The 23,605-nt window shown below is 42.8% G+C and overlaps 1 protein-coding gene across 1 annotated transcript; it reads right to left on the bottom strand.

The window, feature by feature from the left end:
• Positions 1-3,841: 3,841 nt before the first annotated feature.
• On the bottom strand, positions 3,842-16,994 carry CFAP300 (cilia and flagella associated protein 300). Its single transcript, XM_053385692.1, has 7 exons — positions 16,842-16,994; positions 16,382-16,463; positions 15,201-15,273; positions 13,369-13,535; positions 10,617-10,789; positions 9,762-9,828; positions 3,842-4,017 (listed from the first exon to the last, which is right to left on the bottom strand). The coding sequence occupies exons 1-7, from the start codon at positions 16,952-16,954 to the stop codon at positions 3,886-3,888; spliced, it is 807 nt and encodes a 268-aa protein (XP_053241667.1). The 5' UTR covers positions 16,955-16,994; the 3' UTR covers positions 3,842-3,885.
• Positions 16,995-23,605: the final 6,611 nt, after the last annotated feature.

Below are 23,605 nucleotides of genomic sequence, written 5' to 3'. Positions count from 1 at the left end.
CGGCGTGGTCGGTGCGTTTTCTCGGTTTCCCGCGCCCGCCCGCGCGGCTGTTACCCGTCGCGAATGTTGTCCGGCAACCGCGGGTTTTTACAGGACTTCGCTTTAAAAGAAAGAGGTTTTCCATCCCTCCCACGGAGACGGGGAGGAGGGGAAGTTGGGGGTGGGTGGGTTTCCCCCTCCCTCTCCCGCACCAGAACGGGTCGGGGGGGGGATGAGGGAAGGAAACGAGACCCTAATCACAGCACAGGCTCCAAACCCCACAGTTGGGGGGGGGGAGAGAAATCAGGGCGCCCTTCTTCCCTTGACAGCGGTGCAAGCTGCTGCAACGCCTCCCCGTCTCCCAAAATGGGCTGCAGAAAAAGGCCAGAGCTCTTCTTCCTTTAGCCTCCACCAGAACCAGAGTCACAAGCACACACACACACCCTCCTTGACACGGGAGCTGGTGGTGGTGACGTGGGGATGGGGGGAACAAGTGCAAGGAAAAGTTTCAGCCCACACGCAGACAGCACTGCAAGCCTCTTGTCTCCCGCGACGTTCCCAAACTTCAGGTGGATTTGTTTTCGCTTTGGTTTGTTTCTTTTTCTGATAGCAGAGATTGAAGCTCTTCGGACAAAAGGCAGATGACCAGAGGCGAAGAAAGAGCCCTAGGCCCTTGTGCGTTTGTGTTTGGTTAAAAATAGGGTTCTGGTGAAATCCGATTTTAAAAAAAAAAAAGTTAGAAAAGGTAAAGTAGTATCCCACTAAGTTTTTTCCTTTTCTTTCAGAGTAGACCCCTTGAAATTAATGAGCATGACTTAAGTTGGGTCTGTTAACTTCAATGGATCTACTCTGAGTAAAACTTAGCTTTAGCAAAGTGGTACTTCAAGCTGACAGATAACTAGTGCTACACTTGACTTCACAGGCATTTGCTCACAAAACACAAATCCATCGCATTGCAAAGATGGCAATTAAAAATATGACGTTATGAATCAGCTTTGATTTATACAAAGTGATTTTTTTAAATGGTCCACTGATACGCCTGTAATTTTCAAGTAGTCTGCAGGGGGCAGGAGTGTGAGAAACTCTGCTGCATTCTTGTCTAATTTACTGCCTGTAGTCCAAAATTTAGAATATGAAGCTGCGGTATAGACCACCTAGCTCAAAGTACTCTCTATTGGCAGTAACTCTCTGGGGTTTCAAATGGGGCATTTCCAGTCCCAGCCGGAGATGGTGGGGATACAGCTGGAGACTTTATTATTTATAAATAATAAACAATGCATCCATAAAATGACTGGCTACTTGAGAAGCATTTTAGACAACATAGGCTTTTTGCAGCCAAAGCAGCAACAGGCTGTAGAAGCTGGATAATCTGCAAGCTATATTAAACTGATCGCATCCGAAGACGGGGAATCTGCCATGTCATCACATGCAAATACATTGCAACTGGAGAGTGATGAGCTATTGATCAGAGAGGCCTACTACAATCAGAAGATTTTATTTATCTATGTCATTTTTAAATTGTGATTGATATGAATGCTGCATTCTTAGTTTTAGATTTTATGATTTATGTGGAAATTGTTTTCTATTTGGTTGTGTACTTTTTGATGTGTTTTATCTATTGCTTATGACTTTTGTTATGTTGGTAATTATGTAAATCTTGAGCATTGCTTTAACTATGGAAAGGCGGCATACAAATAAAATGATGATGATGTGAGTCCCTCCTAGTTGGGTGACATCAAGCCACTTACCCCACTCCTGGGCAATTATATCTTGCAAATAAAACATATTTGCAATTAATTATAAAATGGGGTTACGAAACCATCTGAACTCGCTCTTGGCCATCAATAGTGTCAGCAAAGCCATACAAGAAATCTTCCAAAAGGAAATTCCCATTGTTTACAAGCAAATGGCGAAAAGTTTCTTTAAGGAGTGTGGGTGGGAGGAAAAACTGCCTGAGAAGTAGGTCACAAACTAAAGCACCAAAATAAAGTTGTAATCAAAGAAGTACCATTGAAATCAGTGGAGCTTACTTCAGCATATAAACATTGTTAGTTACTACAGGCAATCCTGCCTTCAGTGTCCTTAAAGGGAGGGGTATTTTCATACAGAGAAACAATACTAAATAGTTTTAAGAAAATTACTACAGATTGTGCAAGCCTGAACTATCTCATCCTACTCTCTTCAGTGAAGTTACCTACCTTACAGAGTTGTAAGGATTGCAACTAGAAAATGCTTGTGAAGCACTTTGAGCACTTGAAAGTGCTATACAAAAGCTACGTACTGCTATTGTTATTATTATTGTTATTATTTATAATGATTAAAGGCCATAAGGTTTTTATTTCCAATATTTATAGGCCACTTTTAACACCACACATGCTCACAAAGCAGTTTACACAGCAGTCAAAAAGCAAGTTAAAGCAATACAATCAAAGTAATATGGTGGTTAAACCCCCCCCCCCCACAAAAGTTCAGTAAATAGGCACAGTACTACAGCACAACTAGAGATGGGAAGGCCTGGGGGACTGGAAAAATGGGGGAGCAGGTTTTTTTTTTTCATTTTTCCCAAAGCCGTTTTTCCGGGGGGGGGGAGTGTGTGGAATATTCAAACTATATCAAACTGGTTTTTTTAATATATATTTTTTTAAAAACTGGCTTTGGAAAACAAACAGAAAAAAACATGGTTCCCCCCCTCAATTTTCCCAGGTTTTCCCCCCCAGGCCTTCCCATCTCTAAGCACAACGCAGCCTTTTGATCCAGAGCGGGCTAACCAAACCCACCATATGCCTGGGTAAACAGAAAAGTCTTGAGTTAGCTACATCCCTGATGAGCCTGAGTTGCCTTCTGTGTCTCCAAAGCAGGCTTCCTCAGACTCAGCCCTCCAGATGTTTTTGGCCTACAACTCCCAAGATCCCTAGCTAGCAGGACCAGTGGTCAAGGATGATGGGAATTGTAGTCTCAAAACATCTGGGTTTGAAGAAGCCTGCTCCAAAGGAAGGAGTTCCACATCTGGAGCCAACCACAGAGAAAGTCCTAACCTTCATCTCCACATGGAGCAGCACTCCATGGGATAGTGAGAAGGCACTCCTCTTCCAATCTCAGAGCTTGGGCCAACTGGTATGGAAAGAGATGCTCCATCGAGTGCCTAAGTACCAAGTCATTCTCGGCTTTGTATTTTAACATCCATACCTTGAATTGGACATACTACAATATAGGCAGCCAGTGCAGATCCTGTAGAACAGGTTTTAAATGGCTGTGCCAATCAGTACCCTCGTACCACCATTTTGTGCTAGCTGCAGTTTCCATACTGTCTTCAAGGGTGCGTTCAGAGTAGTCAATAAAAGTCATCAGAGCTTGCAGATTGGACTGACAGAATCACAATATCCCTTTCAAAGTGCATCCTTTTATCTCAAAATAAGAGACTTCCTTCTCACAGGAATACGAGTTTGAAAATGTTACACCTCTTAATAGCTAGAAAAATATAGAAGGACATTCCATACCCCAAAACACGTTTAGGAAATAATACAGGCTCTTTTTTTCAATCAGTAATTTATTAAGCTAGTTTTTTTAATATAAAATAAATAAAGTTAAAATGTATCAATGCAACAACCTAGTTTTAAAAAGAAAACTTTGTAACAGCAGAATATTAGTCAATACAGGAGCTCCAAAACTTTTTAGAGAATATATTCTGTAAGTATTGGTATTGCCTTACAGTTTTCAACAATAATACAAATAGCATGTGTGCAAAATCAACATCAGTGCCCAATGTCTAGGTAAAATAGATTTCACTGTAAATAACAGAATCTTGACATGTTATTATTATTTATTAAATATTAATATAATTCATTAAAGTTACACTTAAAAAAAACAAAACACCCCTCTAATAATCAAATATATCTGAGAAGAGAGTCAATGATAAAAACAAGCTTCACCAAAAGAGTGGTACAAAACATAGATGTGTCGTTTCAAAGGATTCACAATCAAATAGGCAAAATTCTGTTCATGGTTGTTGGATGAAGGGTAACAAAGGCCATGAGCATCCTAGAAGACAAAATATTCAGCATTAATATAAGGTACTAATGTGTGATACAAATTCATCCTGAACACTACAAAGCCTGACTTAAATGGGATTAAGCATGCACAGCTCTTTGGCTCTGTTCTGTTTGAATTTGGCTTGTTTCAGTAAACCACATGTGGGAGATCAGATACTATTGGGGCTCATCACATCAGCTCTGCACTGCAGGTAACCTGAAAAGATTATCAGCACAACCAGGCTGGAAGTGGCTTGGACTGGTAGTGGTCAGTTGTCTCACATTTCCCCTGCCCTCATTTCTGCTACATAGGGAACAGAGGCAGCTGAGGAGGAAAGAGAGGAGACAAGAGACTGCAGTTAATGGGAGAGTGCTGGCAGAACTAAGTCCAAAGCCAGAGCTGTCTCCATCTCTTAACAAGAACTGCTGCATGAAAGGAATACGGTTACCAGATGTCCCCATTTCCCGGGGACAGACCCCGGATTTGCGAGCAAGTCCCTGGACAAATTCCATCCCCAGAATATCCCCCGATTTCATCTAATGTCCCTGGGAAATGCAGCAGTGGCAGTCTCAGCAGCCCGGAGCAATTGGCTCTGGCTGGCTTCAGGAGCTGCTCGGAAGTCCCCATATGATGGTGGTGCAGGGGCTCTAAGACGCAGCTTCTGGGCTGCCTCCACCTTCCCTGACCCCAGCAACTGAGCTGTGAAGGGAGGCTTCATGCTGCCTATCGGAGCAGCCTCCCAACTCCTACTTGCGTGCAAGCAGCAGCGGAGCAGGGATCTCTCAGCTGTGAAGGGAGGCTTCACGCTGCCTATCATAGCTTGCGTGCAAGCAGGAGGGGGCAGGGATCTCTGAGTTAGGCAATGGGAAGCCTCTCTTCCCAGCTGAGGGATCCCCCCCCTCCTGCTTGCACGCAAGTAGGAATGGGATTGGGGCTGCTTGGATGGCCTCGCTGCCGCCGCTCTCGGCCCTCCTTCTCCACCTTCCATGCCTGACCCACCGTGCACACTTCCCCACCACCACCACCAAAGAACCAACAACTCAGGGGCTGCCCAGGCTCATGGAGAAAGGAGCCTCGGATGAAGGGGAAACGTGGCGATTGAGGTCAAGGCGGTGGCTGCCCCTCTGCCACCGCCATTGCTGAAGCATCAACGTCCCGAACGTGTAGTATTTATTTATTTAATTAATTAATTAAAGTGTCCCGGATTCATTGAAAAAAAATTGGTAACCTTACCATGGAAGCATCCTTTCCAGGCAAATGTCACCCAGTGGAGAGCCAGAAATATTGCAGGTGAAGGTGCTGTACTGTAGTTGTGGGACTACAAGGAGCGCTACTACAGCACTGGTGTCTTTCAACAGCAGGGGCAAAAGTACTGTATTGGCTTGAATATAAGCCTCGCTTTCCCCCCAAATTCCAACTGTGAAAAGGTAAAGTGCGGCTTATATTCGTGGCCTTACGATGTGCAACCAGGAGCACAGGGCAAACAGTGCCAGGAGCGCAGCAAAGTGGCGCCCACCCTGTCCTCTCCCCCAAGGCTGAGAAGGGAGAGAATGAGGAAGGGGAAAGGCTGCCGGCAACACAGCGTGGCTCCTCCTGTCAGGAGTTCCTACACACGAGTAGAAATCCGGCAGCGACACATGCCCGGCTGGCATGTTCTCTCCCTCCTGGTCAGTCGTTCGGGAGACTCAAAGACTCCAGCCCAAACATCACAGCGACTGATGCCTCAGAGGCATCAGCACACTTCAGGAACAGCCGTGTATGGGCAGTCAGCGTAACAGACTCAGTAGCACAGCATTTTGGCTAAACTACTTTATTTACGTATAATACACTCGGAGCATTCTAACTCAATTCCTTCCTCATCAGCATCAAACAGGAAAGAGAGAGAGACAAAGGACAAGCGTCCTACATCACGGAACACAATAATACAAACATCCTGTTTCCGTCACTTCCCACTATGTGGAATGAAAACATACATTGTCATGTGATAAAAACAATCCCATGACTGCAAGCACAGGGAATGAATCCTAACACACACAGAGTATGCAGCCAGGAGCAGCGAGGAATGGAGTGGTTTATATTCGGGCCAATACAGTAAATTAGTTTTTAGGAGGGGAATCAGGGAGAGCATTAGTGCTGATCTGGATTTCTTGACTTTGCAAGTAAGACCAAGAAGGATGCAGTGCCTCTTTGAGTGTCACGCAAGCCTTTTTAGGCCCGACTGGTCAAAGGAACATTCTAAACAGATTGCTAGGTTGCTCCTAATTATGGGTTTTCTGAATCTAACTCTACTACTATACTAACAAATCTGAGTAAGTTTTTGCTACATACTATAATTATTCCTGATTATTTGGGACAAAACTGCTGCCTATTTACATCAGTTTCTTATTTCCCCGCCTCCTGCCCCCATGCACGCACGCACGCACGCACACACACACACTTTAAAATAGAAATGGCTACACCATATTATATTAAATACAGTAGTATAAAAATAGTATAGTAGAAATAATACTGATCCCTCTTATGGTGTTTTGCTGGATGGCATCTCTTTAGAGATGCCTTTCTACAACTCTTTCCGTAGCTCTATTAAGGATACTCATCTGTTGCCATTTTGATTAATAATGCTGCTGCTATTTTCATGGCCTTGTCCTATTATTATTATTTTATCTCATGGCTTTTATACCTTTTTATACATTTTGCAATAGAAGGTTTTGATATCTTATTATCAAGTTTGCTAGCTGCATTGGACCTTTTGGTAGAGACAGAGTAAAATAAATTAACTCTGAACTTCAAATCTGCAAGCTGTCCACATCGAAAATGCTGGTTCTTCAGGCACGCTGGGTGCTGACTTTAGCAGTATCTAAATCAAAGTTTTGCTTAGGGAAATGCAAAATCTATCGCTGTAGAGGTACTCTGTTTTCGCAAAACCAAACCTCAAATTCTAGTGTTATCTTCTAACCCTCATATCAACTGAATCTGGAAACCCAGCCAGATGGGTGGGGTATAAATAAATATATTATTATTATTATTATCATCATTATCACTATTATCTCTTACTGAATCTAACTTAAGAGTTTTACAGCGTCTCACAATTTCTAAAGTTGTTCTTAAGGTGTTCTTAAGTTTTTCTTAGATGTATAACCATTAAGGTATGCAACTCCATTTTCTTATCTCATTGACATGCAAACTACAAGTAAGTGACTATCATTCTCTTTCCTTAGGGAAGTAAACTAAGGGCATTTTCACATGCTACTTAGAAAGGCAAATGCTAGTCCTTAAAAAAGGAGAAGTTGTTTCATTGAATGGGTTTTCTTTATCTGATTGGCAGCATTTAAAATTCTATAGGTCTGCATTTTATTTGAGGCTACCTATATTGAAACCCAGTTTGACATGGAAGCCATAAAAATACCTTGCTCTTCCCCATAGCGGAATACTTTTAAAACCATAGGTTAAAATGAAATTCTTTGTCTGATTTGCCTTTTTGAGAAATGTGTTCAGTCTATGTAAAGTCCTTGAAATTCTGGTATCTGAAGATGTTTGTGGCCAGGCAAAATAGAATCCCCCCCCCCTTACTGCATTGTCCATTGCCCAAGGAAGAAAGAGGGCAAAAATTGGGAACAGGTGTGCACAAAATTTGCATATTCTAATTAATATGTATAAATGCAGTTAGAAATATTGGGTTGGGTCCATCTAATTCTACTCAGAGCAGACCCACTGAAATTATTTTCAATACGTCTGCTTTGACTAGGACTATAATTGAAGTCGCCCAATATAATTTAAAAGGAGGCACCATCTGCACAATACATTTAATGCAATATTATACCACTTTAAAGAGTCATGGCTTCCTCCAAAAAAATACTGGGAACTATTGTTAAGGTTGCTGATAATTGTTAGACCTCTACTCCCCTCACGGAGCTATAATTTCTGAGTTCTCTGGGAAGAGATATTGATGGTTCAACCACCATGGGAATTGTAGCTTTGTGAGGGAATGGAGTGCTCTGCATGAGAAGAGAGAGTTTTTGGATTTGATACCCCGCCTTTCACTGCCCTTCGGGAGTCTCAAAGCGGCTAACAATCTCCTTTCCCTTCCTCCCCCACAGCAAACACTCTGTGAGGTGAGTGAGGCTGAGAGACTTCAGAGAAGTGTGACTGGCCCAAGGTCACCGAGCAGCTGCATGTGGAGGAGCAGGGAAGCGAACTCGGTTCACCAGATTACGAGACTACCGCTCTTAACCACTACACCACACTGGCTCACTGGCATGCAACAGGTACCAACTTTAATCCCCGGCATCCGTAGGCACAGCTAGGAAAGACCCCCCTCTCTCTAGAAAGCCACTGCCTGGCACTATAGACAATACTGAACTAGGTGGTTTGATGGTCTGCATTGGTATAAAGCAGCATCATATGTACTTAAGGCTCACAGTACTATAAATGATAATAATGTTCACAGTGGATTGAAATCTTGAGAAATGGGCTGGGTTGATAATTAACAGAATGATGAGCCATACATCATTATATAGCTATCATACAGTCCTATTCAGCAAAGTTTCCAATGAATCTTATAAAAGAATCTATCATTTTAAACAGAAAACCTTTTATCATCCTCTTTGACTGCAGGTGGGTGGTCAACCATTTGTTACATGATTTACACTCTGGGACTAAGGTTAGATTCTCAGCTGCTGTTAAAAAATCACATAGCAAGAGTGACCAAGACAGCTTTCTTTCACCTGTGTCTTACGACTAGAATATTTGTCATTTTCTATTTCTTATTTTCGGATGCGGACTTAGATACAATGACTCATGGCTGGGTTCCCACAAGCACTTAATGACATTGAAGAGAAATTTATCGAAGAACAACTCCAAAACAGAAGCAGGACAGAAATGCAGCTGTATACTTAAATAGATTTTCTGATCATAAGCAGAATACCCAGTTTAACTTGGAAGATTGTTGTGTAAATAGAAAAGGTTACGTCCAAATCTGCAACATCCATTTATACAATCACATCAAGAGGGACCTCAGATTTACAAAAGTAACTTGTAGTAGTAGATGCAATCAAGTGTTGTAATATATTGGATGCCAACATAGCTTAAAGTACAAATACCCATCATAGTTCTCATTCTTAAAGTGTTATGTAAAAACTGAGGAAAAAATAATTTTAAAATCTTGCAGAAAAATCCTCATGGTTCAGCAAACGTTATGCACTTTTATGTCTCATTGGTTTTGATGGGAGTGATCCTAGCACATGTCTACCTCTCCCATTTTGGCCATAAGATTTAACAAGATTTAAAGGAGAAAAAACAACACAACCATAATTTCTTATAAATTTTATGTCTTTTTTTGACAATGAGAATAAACATGGTTTGTCACCCAAGTCAAATTATGGTTTTGAAATGTTCTAAAAATTTGAACTAAAGCAGTCAATAGATGCAGAATTTTGTTGGATGACTTCTCAGCTATCTGTAAAGATTTTTGTTTATTATTTTATCTTCAACAAGGTCTTTGAAAGATTATGGTTACTGAAAGTTGCATTGTTTTGTGTATAACATTTCCTGTGAATTTTTGTTCTTAAGTGCTTAGTGTTATAACAACAATTTCACCCACCAAAATCAATGGGATATAAAAGTACTTTGCTGTGGCTTGATCATGCCCAAACAGTGTTTGCTTGACTGTCTTTATTCATAATTTGCTTGAAATTTATATCTGAAAATATTTTTGGTTACATGATTAGTACCCCTCCTCCTAATGAAATACTTACATAAGCGCAGACTTTAAAAATGGTAGATATTATTTTTATTTCCTTAGTTTCGGGATCCTTTTGAACACTGAAATTCAAAAAAGTATAAACTCTTTTAATAATGACATCTGGAACAGTCAGAACTTACAGTCCAAGACAGACTGTGTGGATTGGCAGCTAAAGAGTTAATAGAACACAAGATCATATGAGACCTTCAGGGTCAAAGAAGGAGCAGTAGAACAACAAGTAAAAACATGAAACATAATAGAAAAAGAGAAAGGAAAGCTTCCAGAAGAGAGTGGCTAGCAAGAGGGTGGGAAAATATTGAAAAATGTCATGGCAGCCAAGAGTGAACGCTGTCTTGCTAAGGGTGTTATGGCTTTAAGCTGTGTTGGGAGATCTGAGTGGAAAAATGGAGGAAAAGGTGGAATTAAGAAATGAAAAGGAAAGGGAGGAAAACGACTCCAGAAGATTTTTAGAGTATGTTGTGAACCCCTTATTCCCAAGCTTCTTTTTGGACTGGTGCTCCAACTAGCCATGGCAAGGGTGGGAGTGGAATTCTGTATGTTGCTGCTCAATTTGCAGGTTGCTGGAATAGGATCACACTCATAAACCTTATTGGGTATGCTTTCTACCTGGGAGCCAGCTTCTACCCATATCTTCTGTGGACAAGGTTGTTCCTTATAAGATGACAAGGAATAGACTAGGCATTTATACTAGCATTGCAAACTTGTTTCCTGCCCAGCCCTGCTTAGATCATATATATGATGCCATTGCAAAGCTGAAACCTGCCCCAGAGCACCTTCCAGGATCACACCAACAAGTAAAACAAGTAAGTAAATCAGATTCACATTAAAAAAGCAAAAACATATTCACCTCACAAGTTCTTTATATAAAGCCTTTGTGGTTTCTAAGTATGGACCAAGTTCATCTTCATATTGGCAAAGAGCTCCTCCAAGGCAAAGATGCTTAAAAAGACAGAAGAGAAATTCCTCCCGGTCTAAATGGCTAAATAAGTCATAGTGGTCTGAATCTTCCAGTAGAAGTACCTATCATGAGACAAGGAAGAAAGACAATGTAATATGGATGTTTTATATATTATAATACAAAAAGACACTATTTTGTATTCCCAGTGGTTTCTGTTTATATATACATGCAATAAATTTGGTAATTAATTTGGGTATAGTTATATAAAAAAAGTATGCAGTGCTAAAGTAGGGAATCCGGACCACAATCTGGCCCAATCACTGACCAAACTGCACAGCTGCCATCAGCTTTGAAACATATGTCATCAGGAAATAGCCCCATCAAAAAAAAGGGGAGAAGAGAGAGCAGACTGGGAGGAGGAGGTGTTGGAAGCTGAAGAGGCAACAGGCTTTAGTGGGCAGGAAGAGGCTGTGGCAGAGGGCAGTCCAGACTCATTGAGGCAGGAGGAGGAAGGGAGGGAGGGAGAAAGATGAGGCAGACTGCTGAAGAATCCAGGGAGTCTCCCCCTCCTATTGCGACCAGTTACCCTCTCCTGTCTCCCAGAACACGCAGAGAAATGAAAAGTGTGGAGCAATGAGATAAAAGGCGATGGAGCATCAGTTTGCTGGGGACTGAACCAGGGAAGGAGCCCTAGAGAGTGGTGGGAAGCAATCCTCGCAGTGGCTTCATTAGGGCAAGACTGGGAAGCATTGCTGTGACCACTAGGACTGAGCTGTTTCGTTTCTCTGAATAAAGAGTTAACATCACCAACATCGGGTCCTCACAGGTGGCGCGACTGGTGTGGTTGCACCAGGCACTGCGCTGCAGGGGGTGCCAAAACAACGCAATAGAATGGAACATGAGAGGTGGGGGGTGCTGAATTTTAGCATTCCACAGGGCCCAAAATCCACCACTGGCTTAAGTCCAGCAACATCTAGAGAGCCACAGGCAATTCACTGCTCTAGCACATCTTAGGTTATCAGTCTTCCTCAAGGGTAATGTCTATATAAACCAGCCCACAAAACCAAGGGAGGTCACCATCAGTCAAGATGCAGTAGCGCGTCCTAATTTTATCACGATGAGCTTTTTTTGGACATAGAAACACTTCCTGAACCTCAAGCAGGTTTTGACTCTGCGGAGGCAAAAAGGAACTGAGCAAGTGAATTTCTTGTTCTGCACCACAATTGGTCAAAGGGAGGAGTAGGAGTATGCTCCAGGCATAAAAGGCTTGTATATTTTGCAATTTGTAATAAAACTGGCTGCAAAATGCAGTTCTCTGAAACAACATGCTGACATCATCAGACGATAGCAAAATTGAAAGGAAATTGAGAAAAAACACTTTGGGATTTAGTGCTGTTTATGAACACAACCTTGATGGCAGAAAGTGAGGAGGAATTAAAGAACCTTTTAATGAGTGTGAAAGAGGAGAGTGCAAAATATGGTCTGAAGCTCAACATCAAAAAACTAAGATCATGGCCAGTGGCCCCATCATCTCCTGGCAAATAGAAGGGGAAGAAATGGAGGCAGTGAGAGATTTTACTGCCTTGGGTTCCATGATCACTGCAGATGGGTGACAGAAGTCACAAAATTAAAAGACGCCTGCTTCTTGGGAGAAAAGCAATGACAAACCTAGACAGTATCTTAAAAAGCAGAGACATCACCTTGCCGACAAAGGTCCGTATAATTAAAGCTATGGTTTTCCCAGTAGTGTTGTAATAATAATAATAATAATAATTTATTATTTATACCCCGCCCATCTGGCTGGGTTTTCCCAGCCACTCTGGGCGGCTTCCAACTGAATATTAAAACAATACAGCATTAGACATTTAAAACTTCCCTAAAGAGGGCTGCCTTCAGTTGTCTTTTAAAAGTCAGATAGTTGTTTATTGCCTTGACATCTGCTGGGAGGGCGTTCCACAGGGCAGGCGCCACTACTGAGAAGGCCCTCTGCCTGGTTCTCTGTAACCTTACTTCTCGCAATGAGGGAACCGCTAGAAGGCCCTCGGCGCTGGATCTCAGTGTCTGGGCTGAATGATGGGGGTGGAGACGCTCCTTCAGGTATACAGGACCAAGGCCGTTTAGGGCTTTAAAGGTCAGCACCAACGCTTTGTATGAAGGTGAGCTGGACCATAAAGAAGGCTGATCGCCAAAGAATTGATGCTTTTGAATTATGATGCTGGAGGAGACTCTTGAGAGTCCCATGGACTGCAAGAAGATCAAACCTATCCATTCTGAAGGAAATCAGCCCTGAGTGCTCACTGGAAGGACAGATCGTGAAGCTGAGGTTCCAATACTTTGGCCACCTCATGAGAAGAGAAGACTCCCTGGAAAAGACCCTGATGCTGGGAAAGATTGAGGGCACAAGGAGAAGGGGACGACAGAGGACAGTGTTCTTGAAGTTCATGAGTTTGACCAAACTGCGGGAGGCAGTGGAAGACAGGAGTGCCTGGCGTGCTCTGGTCCATGGGGTCACAAAGAGTCGGACACGACTAAACGACTAAACAACAACAATGAACACAAGATCCATATGAAAGCTATTAATATTAGCTGTGATAACGATGTGGTTGCCCTGGCAAGAAAAAGTGACTAATAAATTTAATAAATGATAAAACTATAAAATAATACTAGACAGAAGACAGGTGTTAACTACACTTGTACTAACCTTTCTTAACTCATCAGCAATGAGAATATTATCGTGATATTCATCAAAACACTTTACAATACTTCCACTTTCTCGAACAACCCCTTTACAGTATAATCGGTCAAAAAATGACATGGAAACTTGCTTGCACAGAATATTCTTGACATCAATTTTTCTCACACTGGTATCTGAAACATATGGCAGAAATCAAATGAACAATCACAATAGCATTTACAAATCTCCAAGATTATATTTTCATATCTGAACAAAGTGGCTTAATACTATCAAGGTTACATTTTAATTTGGAACATTTTAAACCTGTTGAAATGTTTCCCAACTTACTACGTAAGAAAAATATGACTACCTTTAGACCCAGTGTGGTGGAATAGGGATAGAGTTTGGTTAAGAGAAAGCAAGATAAATTCCAAGACAATTACAAGCAGGTCACAAAGCATACAAAAGTTGGCAAAATCCCCAACTTGGTGTAGAATTCTTCCCTCTTCCCTAATGTCTAGTCCAGCACATGGTGAAGATATTTTAATGTGAAGCAGCCAATGAAATGGTGCAGGCATGAGGAAAAGTGAAATGTTGTGACATGAGGACACAGGATAGGTGAAACTAGACACTATGGGATGGAAGGGAGTTACATGGATACACCATTTTCAACAGCATTCTCATGTTCTTTGTAAGTACTGTAGTTCCATTCCCAGTAGGGTGGCCTTTGTAGATGACTTATCTCTCAGTCTAACCACAGGCTAAAATGTTGCCCTGAGGAAGAGCAGTATGCAAATGTAACAAGTACACATTGGGCATGATCAGCTTAGAACTTCTTAGAACTTCTGTTCACTGGACTGGAATGAACAGGAAAGATGCAAGTGTTCTCTTGCCCAATTTTCAATTATGAAATAATTATGAACAGCTCATATAAAATTATTTATTCAGTAGTATCAAAGCTGAGGAAACCACAAAAAGGAATAAAGATGTCAATGCAGAAAGAGGTACTTTTACTCAGTCTCCAAAAAAAATATCTTAAAGGCTATCTTAAAAATAAATAGATCAGGAACTCTTTTGAAGAGACTAAGATGAAAGGGAAACAGCTGACAATGCATTAATGTCTGCAAATGCAGGCAATAATGTTCATCATATAAATTTAATACATTTTACATCAACTTTCAATGGTAAACTGACCTAGAAATGTTTTAACAGACCACAAGCAACAGTAAAGGTAAAGGTAAAGGTACCCCTGCCCGTACGGGCCAGTCGTGACCGACTCTGGGGTTGTACGCCCATCTCGCTTAAGAGGCCGGGGGCCAGCGCTGTCCGAAGACACTTCCGGGTCACGTGGCCAGCGTGACGAAGCTGCTCTGGCGAGCCAGCACCGGCGCAGCACACGGAAACACCATTTACCTTCCCACTATAAAGCGGTACCTATTTATCTACTTGCACTTAAGGGTGCTTTCGAACTGCTAGGTGGGCAGGAGCTGGGACCGAACAACGGGAGCTCACCCCGCCGCGGGGATTCGAACCGCCAACCATACGATCGGCAAGTCCTAGGCACTGAGGTTTTACCCACAGCGCCACCCGCAACAGTAGGGATTTAAATAAAAGTTTGAATATTGTTACTTAATATTTAACAATCTTTTAATATTGTTCATTGTCATTTTATGAATGTATCTTCATGCTACTTTGGTATAAGCTGTGTTGGAAGGATCTGTATCCTGAAAAGCAATATATAAATAACCGCTACCAATCACACCATCATTAGAATCAGCAAGTCATTTTGCAGAGGAAAAGGAATTATCACACTGAAAACGGATTTAAAAGAGAAGTTGTCTCAAAGTTGTTATTTTTACCTAATGTAGTCCATTGTCCAGAAGGGGAAATCAATTTCAAATTGCTGATAACATCTGGATGATTAAAAAAGGCCTGGAAGTAGAGTCAATAACAATTGGCAGTTAAACAGATTCTATTATCTGATTTGATACATGCATCAAGTAAGGTGGCTTTGGCTTGATTTAAGACCATAAAGGGGCCCTGCACCAGAGGTCCACCAGTCCTATATTTCCCACTAGCCAAACATATAGCCAAGTAGGACATGAGGACAACAGCCCCTTCCTGTTGTTGTTCATCAGTGACATGCTGCCTCTGACCCATCAGGTGCTACATAGTCATAATAACTAGTAACCACTGACAGCTTCATCCTCTGTAAATTTGTCTAATCCTCTCCAAATGTCTGAAATTCAAGACTGCTGACCAAATTAGGGTTTTCATTCATGGAACTACTGCTGCAAGTCACTCCACTGATAAAAGTCTGGAACGTGAGAATGATTTATACCCATGTCTATTTATAAATGAGACAGGTCTGCCCAGCTGCTTCTGAGCAAACACAATCACAGTTTGCAAGTTCACACAGGGATATAATTCTTCCCCTTAAAAAACACACATACACTATGGGAATGACCTGTAGAAGCACTCTTGTGAACAAAAAAAAAAAGTATTGTGGGAAATGAGAAACAGGTTTTTTAAAATAAATAAATAAATAAACATGTTGTCTTACTTAATAGAAATCAATAAGTAGCATACATAAAAATAAGAAAAACACAAGCATATTCAATAAAATATCCTAAAAACAAAAATTTTAAAAATGCAACTGTACATCACAAATTAAACTGAGCAGTCTATAAAACCAGGGTTGGAAACAGGGTTGTATTTAAAATAATGCATGCTGCTGTTTTGCCCTGTTGTGCTTTGAGCCATTTGATATTTTAATGCTGCTTCTGTCTTAGTAATATTTATTAACACACCACTTTGAACATTTTAATCAAAATTCCAAAGTGGCCTATAAATCTACAGACTACCTCAAAAGCTGGTGGACTCTCTCATTCACTGGAGGTTTTTAAACAAGAGGTTGGATGTCTCTCTGTCTTGGATGCAACAGCTGCGATTCCTGGGGTCGGCCTAGATGACCCTTAGGTGTCCCTCCCAACTCCACGAAACCCACTTTTAAACTAATAAACCAGATTAGGTTAACTACCATAATGAAATCATCCCTCTGGTAGCCTTTGAAGTTCTGATCAAAGCTGAATGCCTGTGCAGCGATTCTGCCATCCATGGACCTGCGGAATGTAGAAAAAGAAGTCCGTCAGGCTTGTATTCTTCATGTAATAATAATAGGTATGAGGGGATTCTGCACTGGAAAAAATGATGATAAAAGAATCTTTAACGCAGAATTTTATTTTATTTTTTAAAAAGTGGTTTAAGTTCTGGAGCAGAGGTGGATTCCAGCAATGATTTGCTGAAAGATTTCCAATTACAGCATTGAAGCCTCTCGATTAAATCCTGATCCTGAAACGCACCTTGCCCTCCCACGGTCCTGAGGGCAGCCTGTAGTCACAAGACTGACCCCCATTTTGCATTTCACCCCACTTTCCCCTCCCCCTTTCCTCCCCTCCCCCCCCCGAGAAACCGCAGGAGGAACGGCCGCTTCTCCCCACCACTTGAGGAGGCGGTCTCGGGTGTCCCTGCTCTCCAGCACTGGAAAGCTTTTTTGCGGGAGGTGATGGAAAGCGTAGCGGGGCTCCCCGCCTTCCTCCCCGTAGGCGGCCATCGCCGCTTCTGCAGGACGCGGGCGGTTCCCATGGCAACGCGCTCTCGCTGGCCGCTCAGCGTTGCACCTTTTTTTTAGTCCCCCCAGGAAACAAGCAGCCCGGTGACAACGGTTCCGCTTCTGCAACGCAGGAGATTTAACATCTGCAATCAGCTGCTGTGGGGGTAGGGAGCGGGGCGGCTGAGCTATTTTCTCCATATTTAAGTGGATGGATATACTTCGCCTTTTAGGAAGTTTTGGTCGCTCTCTCTCAATGTATATATGTGTGTGCGTATTTGTGTGTTGCTGTGTTTTCATTAGTCTTTAAGATATATACACACACGCCTGTTTTGGTTCGTCATTGTTATATATGTTTTACACAGCGAATAATAAACACATTTATTATGTCTGTGTGTGTCTATTATGCTCACAATAGCACATGATGGGCACACTAGGCCACTTCCATTGGTAGAATTGGCGCTGCTACAGGTGTGACACGGATTTGTAAATTCAGAAACCTCAGAAATCAGGGAGCATATCTTTATTGAGGATCTGTTTGCAAAATATTGTGGACTTCTTTGACTTTTTCATTTGTTTTTAGCTTCGCGGCTAATCCTTAGCTGATACTCCATCTTGACTTTATGACTTGAACATCAAGCCAGCTTTTTGCTCACTGTTTTGTGGCATTCTAGTTGGTCTTAATAAAAGTATTGCCATACATACACACAGACACATTTGTAAGTTTAGTGTGGCAGTGCCTGCACTTTGGAACTCCCTGCCTATTGAGACCAAGCAGGTGCCTTCACTGTACTCTTTTCGGCACCTGCTAAAAACATTCCTGTTTAGACAAGCCTACCCAGGTGCTTAGAAAGTTGAGGTAATTTTAATCTGCATGAGTGTTTTACCTTTTGTATGTTTTGAAGCAAAAAATTCTGAGAGTTGTCAGAAGAAGGAACAGTTTAGGGAGTTGGGTATGTTTAGCCTGGAAAAGAGGAGACTGAGAAGAGACATGATAGTTATTTTGAAACATCTAAAGGGCCGTCACATGGAAGACGGAGCAAGCTTGTTTGCTCCTGCTCTGGAGGGTACGACCCAAACCAATGACTCCAAGTTACCAGAAAGAAGATTCCGGCTAAACACCAGGAATAACTTTCTGACAGTAAGAGCTGTTCGACAGTGGAATGGGTTCCCTCCAAAAGTGGTGGACTCGGCTTCCTTGGAGGTTTTAAAGCAGAAGTTGGATATCCATCTGTCAGTCATATGTGAGAGTCCTGCATTGCAGGGGTGTGGTCTCAATGACCCTTGGGACACTTCTAAGATTCTATGGTTCCCCCCCTTGATTTTACTGTTTTATCTTTTGTAAACCGCTTTGAGGTTGCTTGTTGTCTTTACAATCAAGTGGTGTATCCGTTTTATGAACCAACAAAATAATATACATATATGGGGCTATCTGTTTAGCCCATTTTAGTGTTGGCTAAGTTCTAAAATCTTCCTGGATGTTTTAACTGTGTATTGACAAATGTACTTTTTTCTGACTGACGGTCGAATAAAAAGGTTGATGATAATATACATAACGATTCGTCACTATGAAAATCACACACACTATGAAAGCAATTCAGCATGCACAAATTAAATAACTATCGTACGAGTCTTCCTGATGAGTGTTAGTAAACAGTGGCAGAAGCATCATTATTATATGCAGAGTCATCAAGGTGGAAGTGTTTCAGCACTTTCTGCATACACCATTACCTGTGGCCTATTCCACCCCCCAACCTGTTTCTGATCATTACTACTAAGGGTGTATGCCACCGCCTCTACCAAGCCCACTGCGCTCATCCCTGTCATTCATAACCTGTTCTGAATGAGGCAACAAACTTTGTTGGTTTCTTTGTATGTACCCTTTACTCCAGTTTTGTTTGACTGATACGTACAGCCTGACTCAGTATTTCTCTCTCCCCATCTCCTCCTCCTTCCAAGGGATTGGTAACATTTTAATTGGATTGATTTGGGCTGATGCTCAGTGGTATCGGTCATGCTAGCAAAGTAAGCAAAATGCATGACTAAGGGTTTTTTAAGGCAGCAATCCAATGCATGCTTCTTTGAAAGCATGCCTCACTGCAGGGATGCAGGTGGCACTGTAGTCTAAACCACTGATCCTCTTGGGCTTGCTGATTGGAAGGTCAGCAGTTCGAATCCCCGTTACGGGGTGAGTTCCTGTTGCTCTGTCCCAGCTCCTGCCAACCTAGCAGTTTGAAAGCACACCAGTGCAAGTAGATAAATAGGTATCGCTGCGGTGGGAAGCTAAATGGTGTTTCCGTGCGCTCTGGATTCTGTCACGATGTCCAGTTGTGCCAGAAGTGGTTTAGTCAGGCATAGGCAAACTTGGCCTTCCAGATGTTTTGGGGCTACAACTCCCATCATCCCTGACCACTGGTCCTGTTAGCTAGGGATGATGGGAGCTGATGTCCCAAAACATCTGGAGGGCCGAGTTTGGCTATGCCTGGGTTTAGTCATGCTGGCCACATGACCCAGAAGGCTGTCTGTGGATAAACGCCGGCTCCCTCAGCCTGAAAGCGAGATGAGTGCCGCAACCCCATAGTCGCCTTTGACTGGACTTAACTGTCCAGGGGTCCTTTACCTTTTACTTCTGAGTAATAGGTAGTGGGGTGATCTGGTGGTATAAACGTTAAGCACAGTTAGGAACAGATTGATTAGAATTTCAGCTTTTTCCTGTGAGGTTGCTGGTATAGTTATGGCCATCAATCTGCTCATCCCACGTAAGTATGGTCATCATGGATTCGGGCATCATCAGAGTGGCACTGGAAGCAGTTGCAGCTGCAACTGGCTTCCAGCAGGTACTTTCTTGCACAGAAAGGAGTTGGAACATTGTGTTCTATAAGAATAATGTACAGGAACAGATATTGTAGAGCTTTGGAGATATAGATCAGATGCAAGAGGCTTCGCCCACTCAAGCCATTGTGTCAGCTGCCTGATCAGCCATTGAGTCAGGGTGTGTTCACTTCTCCAGCTGGTTGTTCCAGATCCTTAGGAGGTGAAAGGCCAAGGAAGGGCACGTGTAGGATGTTGGCAGGAAACACAGGTGAGTCTACACCTGTTCTTGCAGGTGTAGCCTGCAAGGTGGGATTCTTGCAGCCCTCAGGTGGGATTCAAGGAAACAGGAAATCAGTTTTTAATAGGTGCAGGTGGCACTATGGGTTAAACCACAGAGCCTAGGGCTTGCTGATCAGAAGGTTGGCAGTTCGAATCCCCGCAAAGGGGTGAGCTCCCATTGCTCAGTCCCTGCTCCTGCCAACCTAGCAGTTCGAAAGCACGAAGTGCAAGTAGATAAATAGGTACTGCTCCGGTGTGAAGGTAAACGGCGTTTCCATGCGCTGCTCTGGTTTGCCAGAAGCAGCTTAGTCATGCTGGCCACATGACTCGGAGGCTGTACACCGGCTCCCTCGGCCAGTAAAGCAAGATGAGCGCCGCAACCCCAGAGTTGTCTGCGACTGGACCTAATGATCAGGGGTCCCTTTACCTTTATTTATTTGGTTTTATTATAATTGTTGTAAACTGTCTTGGGAAGGGTGGTTGAGAAATGAATGAAATAAATTAAAACGTCTTCTTTCTGCAGAAGCTGCTCAATCTGTACACTTCAAAACTCACCTGAGTTTCCGTCCTCCATCACTTACTTTCAGATATGCCGACCCTGAGTTTACACCAGTGGCTATTATACCTTGCTTTGTCAGATAGAAGGGTGGCACAGAAAGTACCCCTACACCTTATTGGCTGGGACCAACTGCCATTTGGCTCCTTCCCTCTCCAAATTGCCCCCATAATTAGCTACTCCACCTAGTCATGGTGCTTAGGCAACCCCCACTTACACCTTAAAATTACAAGTGAGAGTCAAGGGATGGCATTAAGTAGACCCCCTCCCCACACCACATCTGATATGCATTCTAACCACATACACTGTCAGCCTTAATGTGATGGGCTTTATGCATGCATGTGGATGCTCTTCCACGAAAGGGTCCTAGGTCATTCAGATTTCCATGACTTCAGAGCTACCCTTGACCTTGTTAACACCAGGGCTCTGTTGCTTCCCTGTTGTGCGTCTTCTGCAGTTGTGGTGGAGGAAATTTTGCTGCTTCTGGTCACTGCCTGCTTGGTGCTGACCCATGGCAGGGCCTTCTCAGGGGTGGCCCCCCATTTATGAACTGTCCACCCTAGTAATGTGCACCTATCTCCCTTGTTATTAACATTCAGGAGAAATTCAAACATGTTCACTCAAAAGATGATGGCTGGAAGAGATTGTTTCCAGCAACCTCGGCAGTATTCTCTGTGCGGATATGCGGCTGTATTAAAATGCTTTTAGATGCTCTTAATGGTTTTTAACTGGTTTTATTTGTTTTATTGTTAATTCCACTGTTTGGCTGCTTTGCCACCCTGGGCTTCTGTGGGAGGAAGAATAGGGTGAAATAATGGTGATAATAAGAATAATACTCTTCTTACACTCACACTTACTTGCAGATTTCACAGCTAACTCTTTGGACTAGTGGGGAATTGGGGTGGGGTGGGTCACCTGAACTATGGGGATAAGAGGATCCTGCAAGCAAAGGGGAGGGACATGGTCTGATGGTAGATGCATGCAGAAGGCCCCAGATTTAATACCTGGCGTCTCCAGCTGCTGCTGAGAAAGTCCCATGCTTGAAACTCTGAGCTGCTTCCAGTCAGTGTAGTTGATACTGAACTGGATGAGCCAATGGCCTGACTTAGTACACAGAGGCCTTCTACGTTCCTGTGTTCCAAAGCGTGTTCCTACTGCTTCTTTTAACTGCTGAGCAGGAAGCCCTGCAGTTTCTTTGTCCAGCTTTTCCAAAAATAGCTTTTATTGCAAAATCCTGTTTTCTTTGTCTCTTGTTTACACTGGTTCAAATAAAGCTTATGAAGTGTTATAAAACAGAGGGAACCAAATGTCACCCTCTGCTCAGTCTTCTAGGTCTTCTCAGCTCCACAGGCTTTTTAGGGAGGAGCTATAGCTCCGGGTGGCGCTGTGGGTTAAACCACAGAGCCTAGGACTTGCCGATCAGAAGGTCGGTGGTTCGATTCCCCGCAATGGGGTGAGCTCCCGTTGCTCGGTCCCTGCTCCTGCCCACCTAGCAGTTTGAAAGCACCGCAAAGTGCAAGTGGATAAATAGGTACCACTCCGGCGGGAAGGTAAAGGGTGTTTCCGTGCACTGCTCTGGTTTGCCAGAAGCGGCTTAGTCATGCTGGCCACATGACCCGGAAGCTGTACGCTGGCTCCCTCGGCCAGTAAAGCGAGATGAGCACCGCAACCCCAGAGTTGTCCGCGACTGGAACTAATGGTTTACCTTTACCTTTACCATTGGTATGTGTTGCCCTCCACCCCAGGGTTGGTCAAAGGTGAATGCAGCCCTCAGGCTAAAGAGACTTAGCTATCCCTATTCTAAGAGGCTGTTGAAGGAATAGTAAGAAAACCCTTTGAAATGCTTTGTATTTTTCTAATGAGAAAAAAATCATTCCTTGCAAAGTACAGTGGTGCCTCGCAAGACGAAATTAATTCGTTCCGTGAATTTTTCCGTCTAGCGAATTTTTCGTCTTGCGAAGCACGAAATCCCATAGGAATGCATTGAAAATCAATTACTGCGTTCCTATGGTCAAAAAAAGTCCAAACAAAGCCAAATTTGGTACAACAAGAGTTTATTAAGTGCTCTTTAAAGTCACACATACTGTAAAGAGCATTTCAAAATTCAAACCTAGAAATTTTTTTTAAAAACAGCAGAGTGGCCCAATGGTCACAGAAAATCATAAAAATGCAGGAAAAAAAAGCTTCCAGATTCTTGCAAACCCCTCCCCAACTGTTCCCCCAGCCACCCAGCACACATAAATTCAAATCCAGAATTTTTTTAAAAAAACAGCAGAGTGGCCCAATGGTCACAGAAAATCATAAAAATGCAGAAAAAAACACACAAGCTTCCAGATTCTTGCAAACCCCTCCCCAACTGTTCCCCCAGCCACCCAGCACACAGAAATTCAAATCCAGATTTTTTTAAAAAAAACAGCAGAGTGCCCCAATGGTCACAAAAAATCAGAAAAATGCAGAAAAAAACCACAAGCTTCCAGATTCTTGCAAACCCCTCCCCAACACCAAGTCCTTGAATTCCAAACACCCCAACCCAAAATCCAAAAACCCCCAAAAAAGTTTTAAAAGCTTAACTTACCAAATGGCTGCAAAAGAAGTTTTGGAAAAGCTTCAAAAATCACCAAAGTCTTTAAAAACCTCAAAAAAGGCTACTATGTACACTGCGTTCTATGAGTTGCTCCTCGAAGTCAAGTCGCAACTGTATTAACGGTGTTAAGAAAAAGGAAACAAACTTGCAAGACGTTTTCGTCTTGCAAAGCAAGCCCATAGGGAAATTCGTCTTGCGAAGCAGCTCAAAAAACGGAAAACCCTTTCGTCTAGCGAGTTTTCCGTCTTGCGAGGCCTTCGTCTTGCGGGGCACCACTGTAAGGATTTTCCCTGGAGCCAGTTGAATACCAGGTAAATGACACACCTTCCTTCTGGAAGCTTCTCTTGTTCCAAAGTCAGTCTTTGAGAATCGGGTTTTGCAAGATACTTAGGACCAATACATGTTGTGTGTGTGTGTGTGT

Source organism: Podarcis raffonei, chromosome 4 (genome assembly GCF_027172205.1).
Source record: "Podarcis raffonei isolate rPodRaf1 chromosome 4, rPodRaf1.pri, whole genome shotgun sequence".
Taxonomy (NCBI): Eukaryota; Metazoa; Chordata; class Lepidosauria; order Squamata; family Lacertidae; genus Podarcis; species Podarcis raffonei.
This window is presented reverse-complemented; position numbering and strand designations above follow the sequence as displayed.

What these genes read in the sequence shown, in the direction of transcription:
- CFAP300 (XM_053385692.1), bottom strand. Translation starts at nt 16,954, where the DNA reads ATGGCCGCCTACGGGGAGGAAGGCGGGGAGCCCCGCTACGCTTTCCAT. An exon ending in TGGACAATGGACTACATTAG is followed by an intron (nt 13,536 to 15,200) that starts GTAAAAATAACA and finishes CATATGTTTCAG; the next exon opens with ATACCAGTGTGAGAAAAATT. An exon ending in TTGCTGATGAGTTAAGAAAG is followed by an intron (nt 10,790 to 13,368) that starts GTTAGTACAAGT and finishes GTCTCATGATAG; the next exon opens with GTACTTCTACTGGAAGATTC.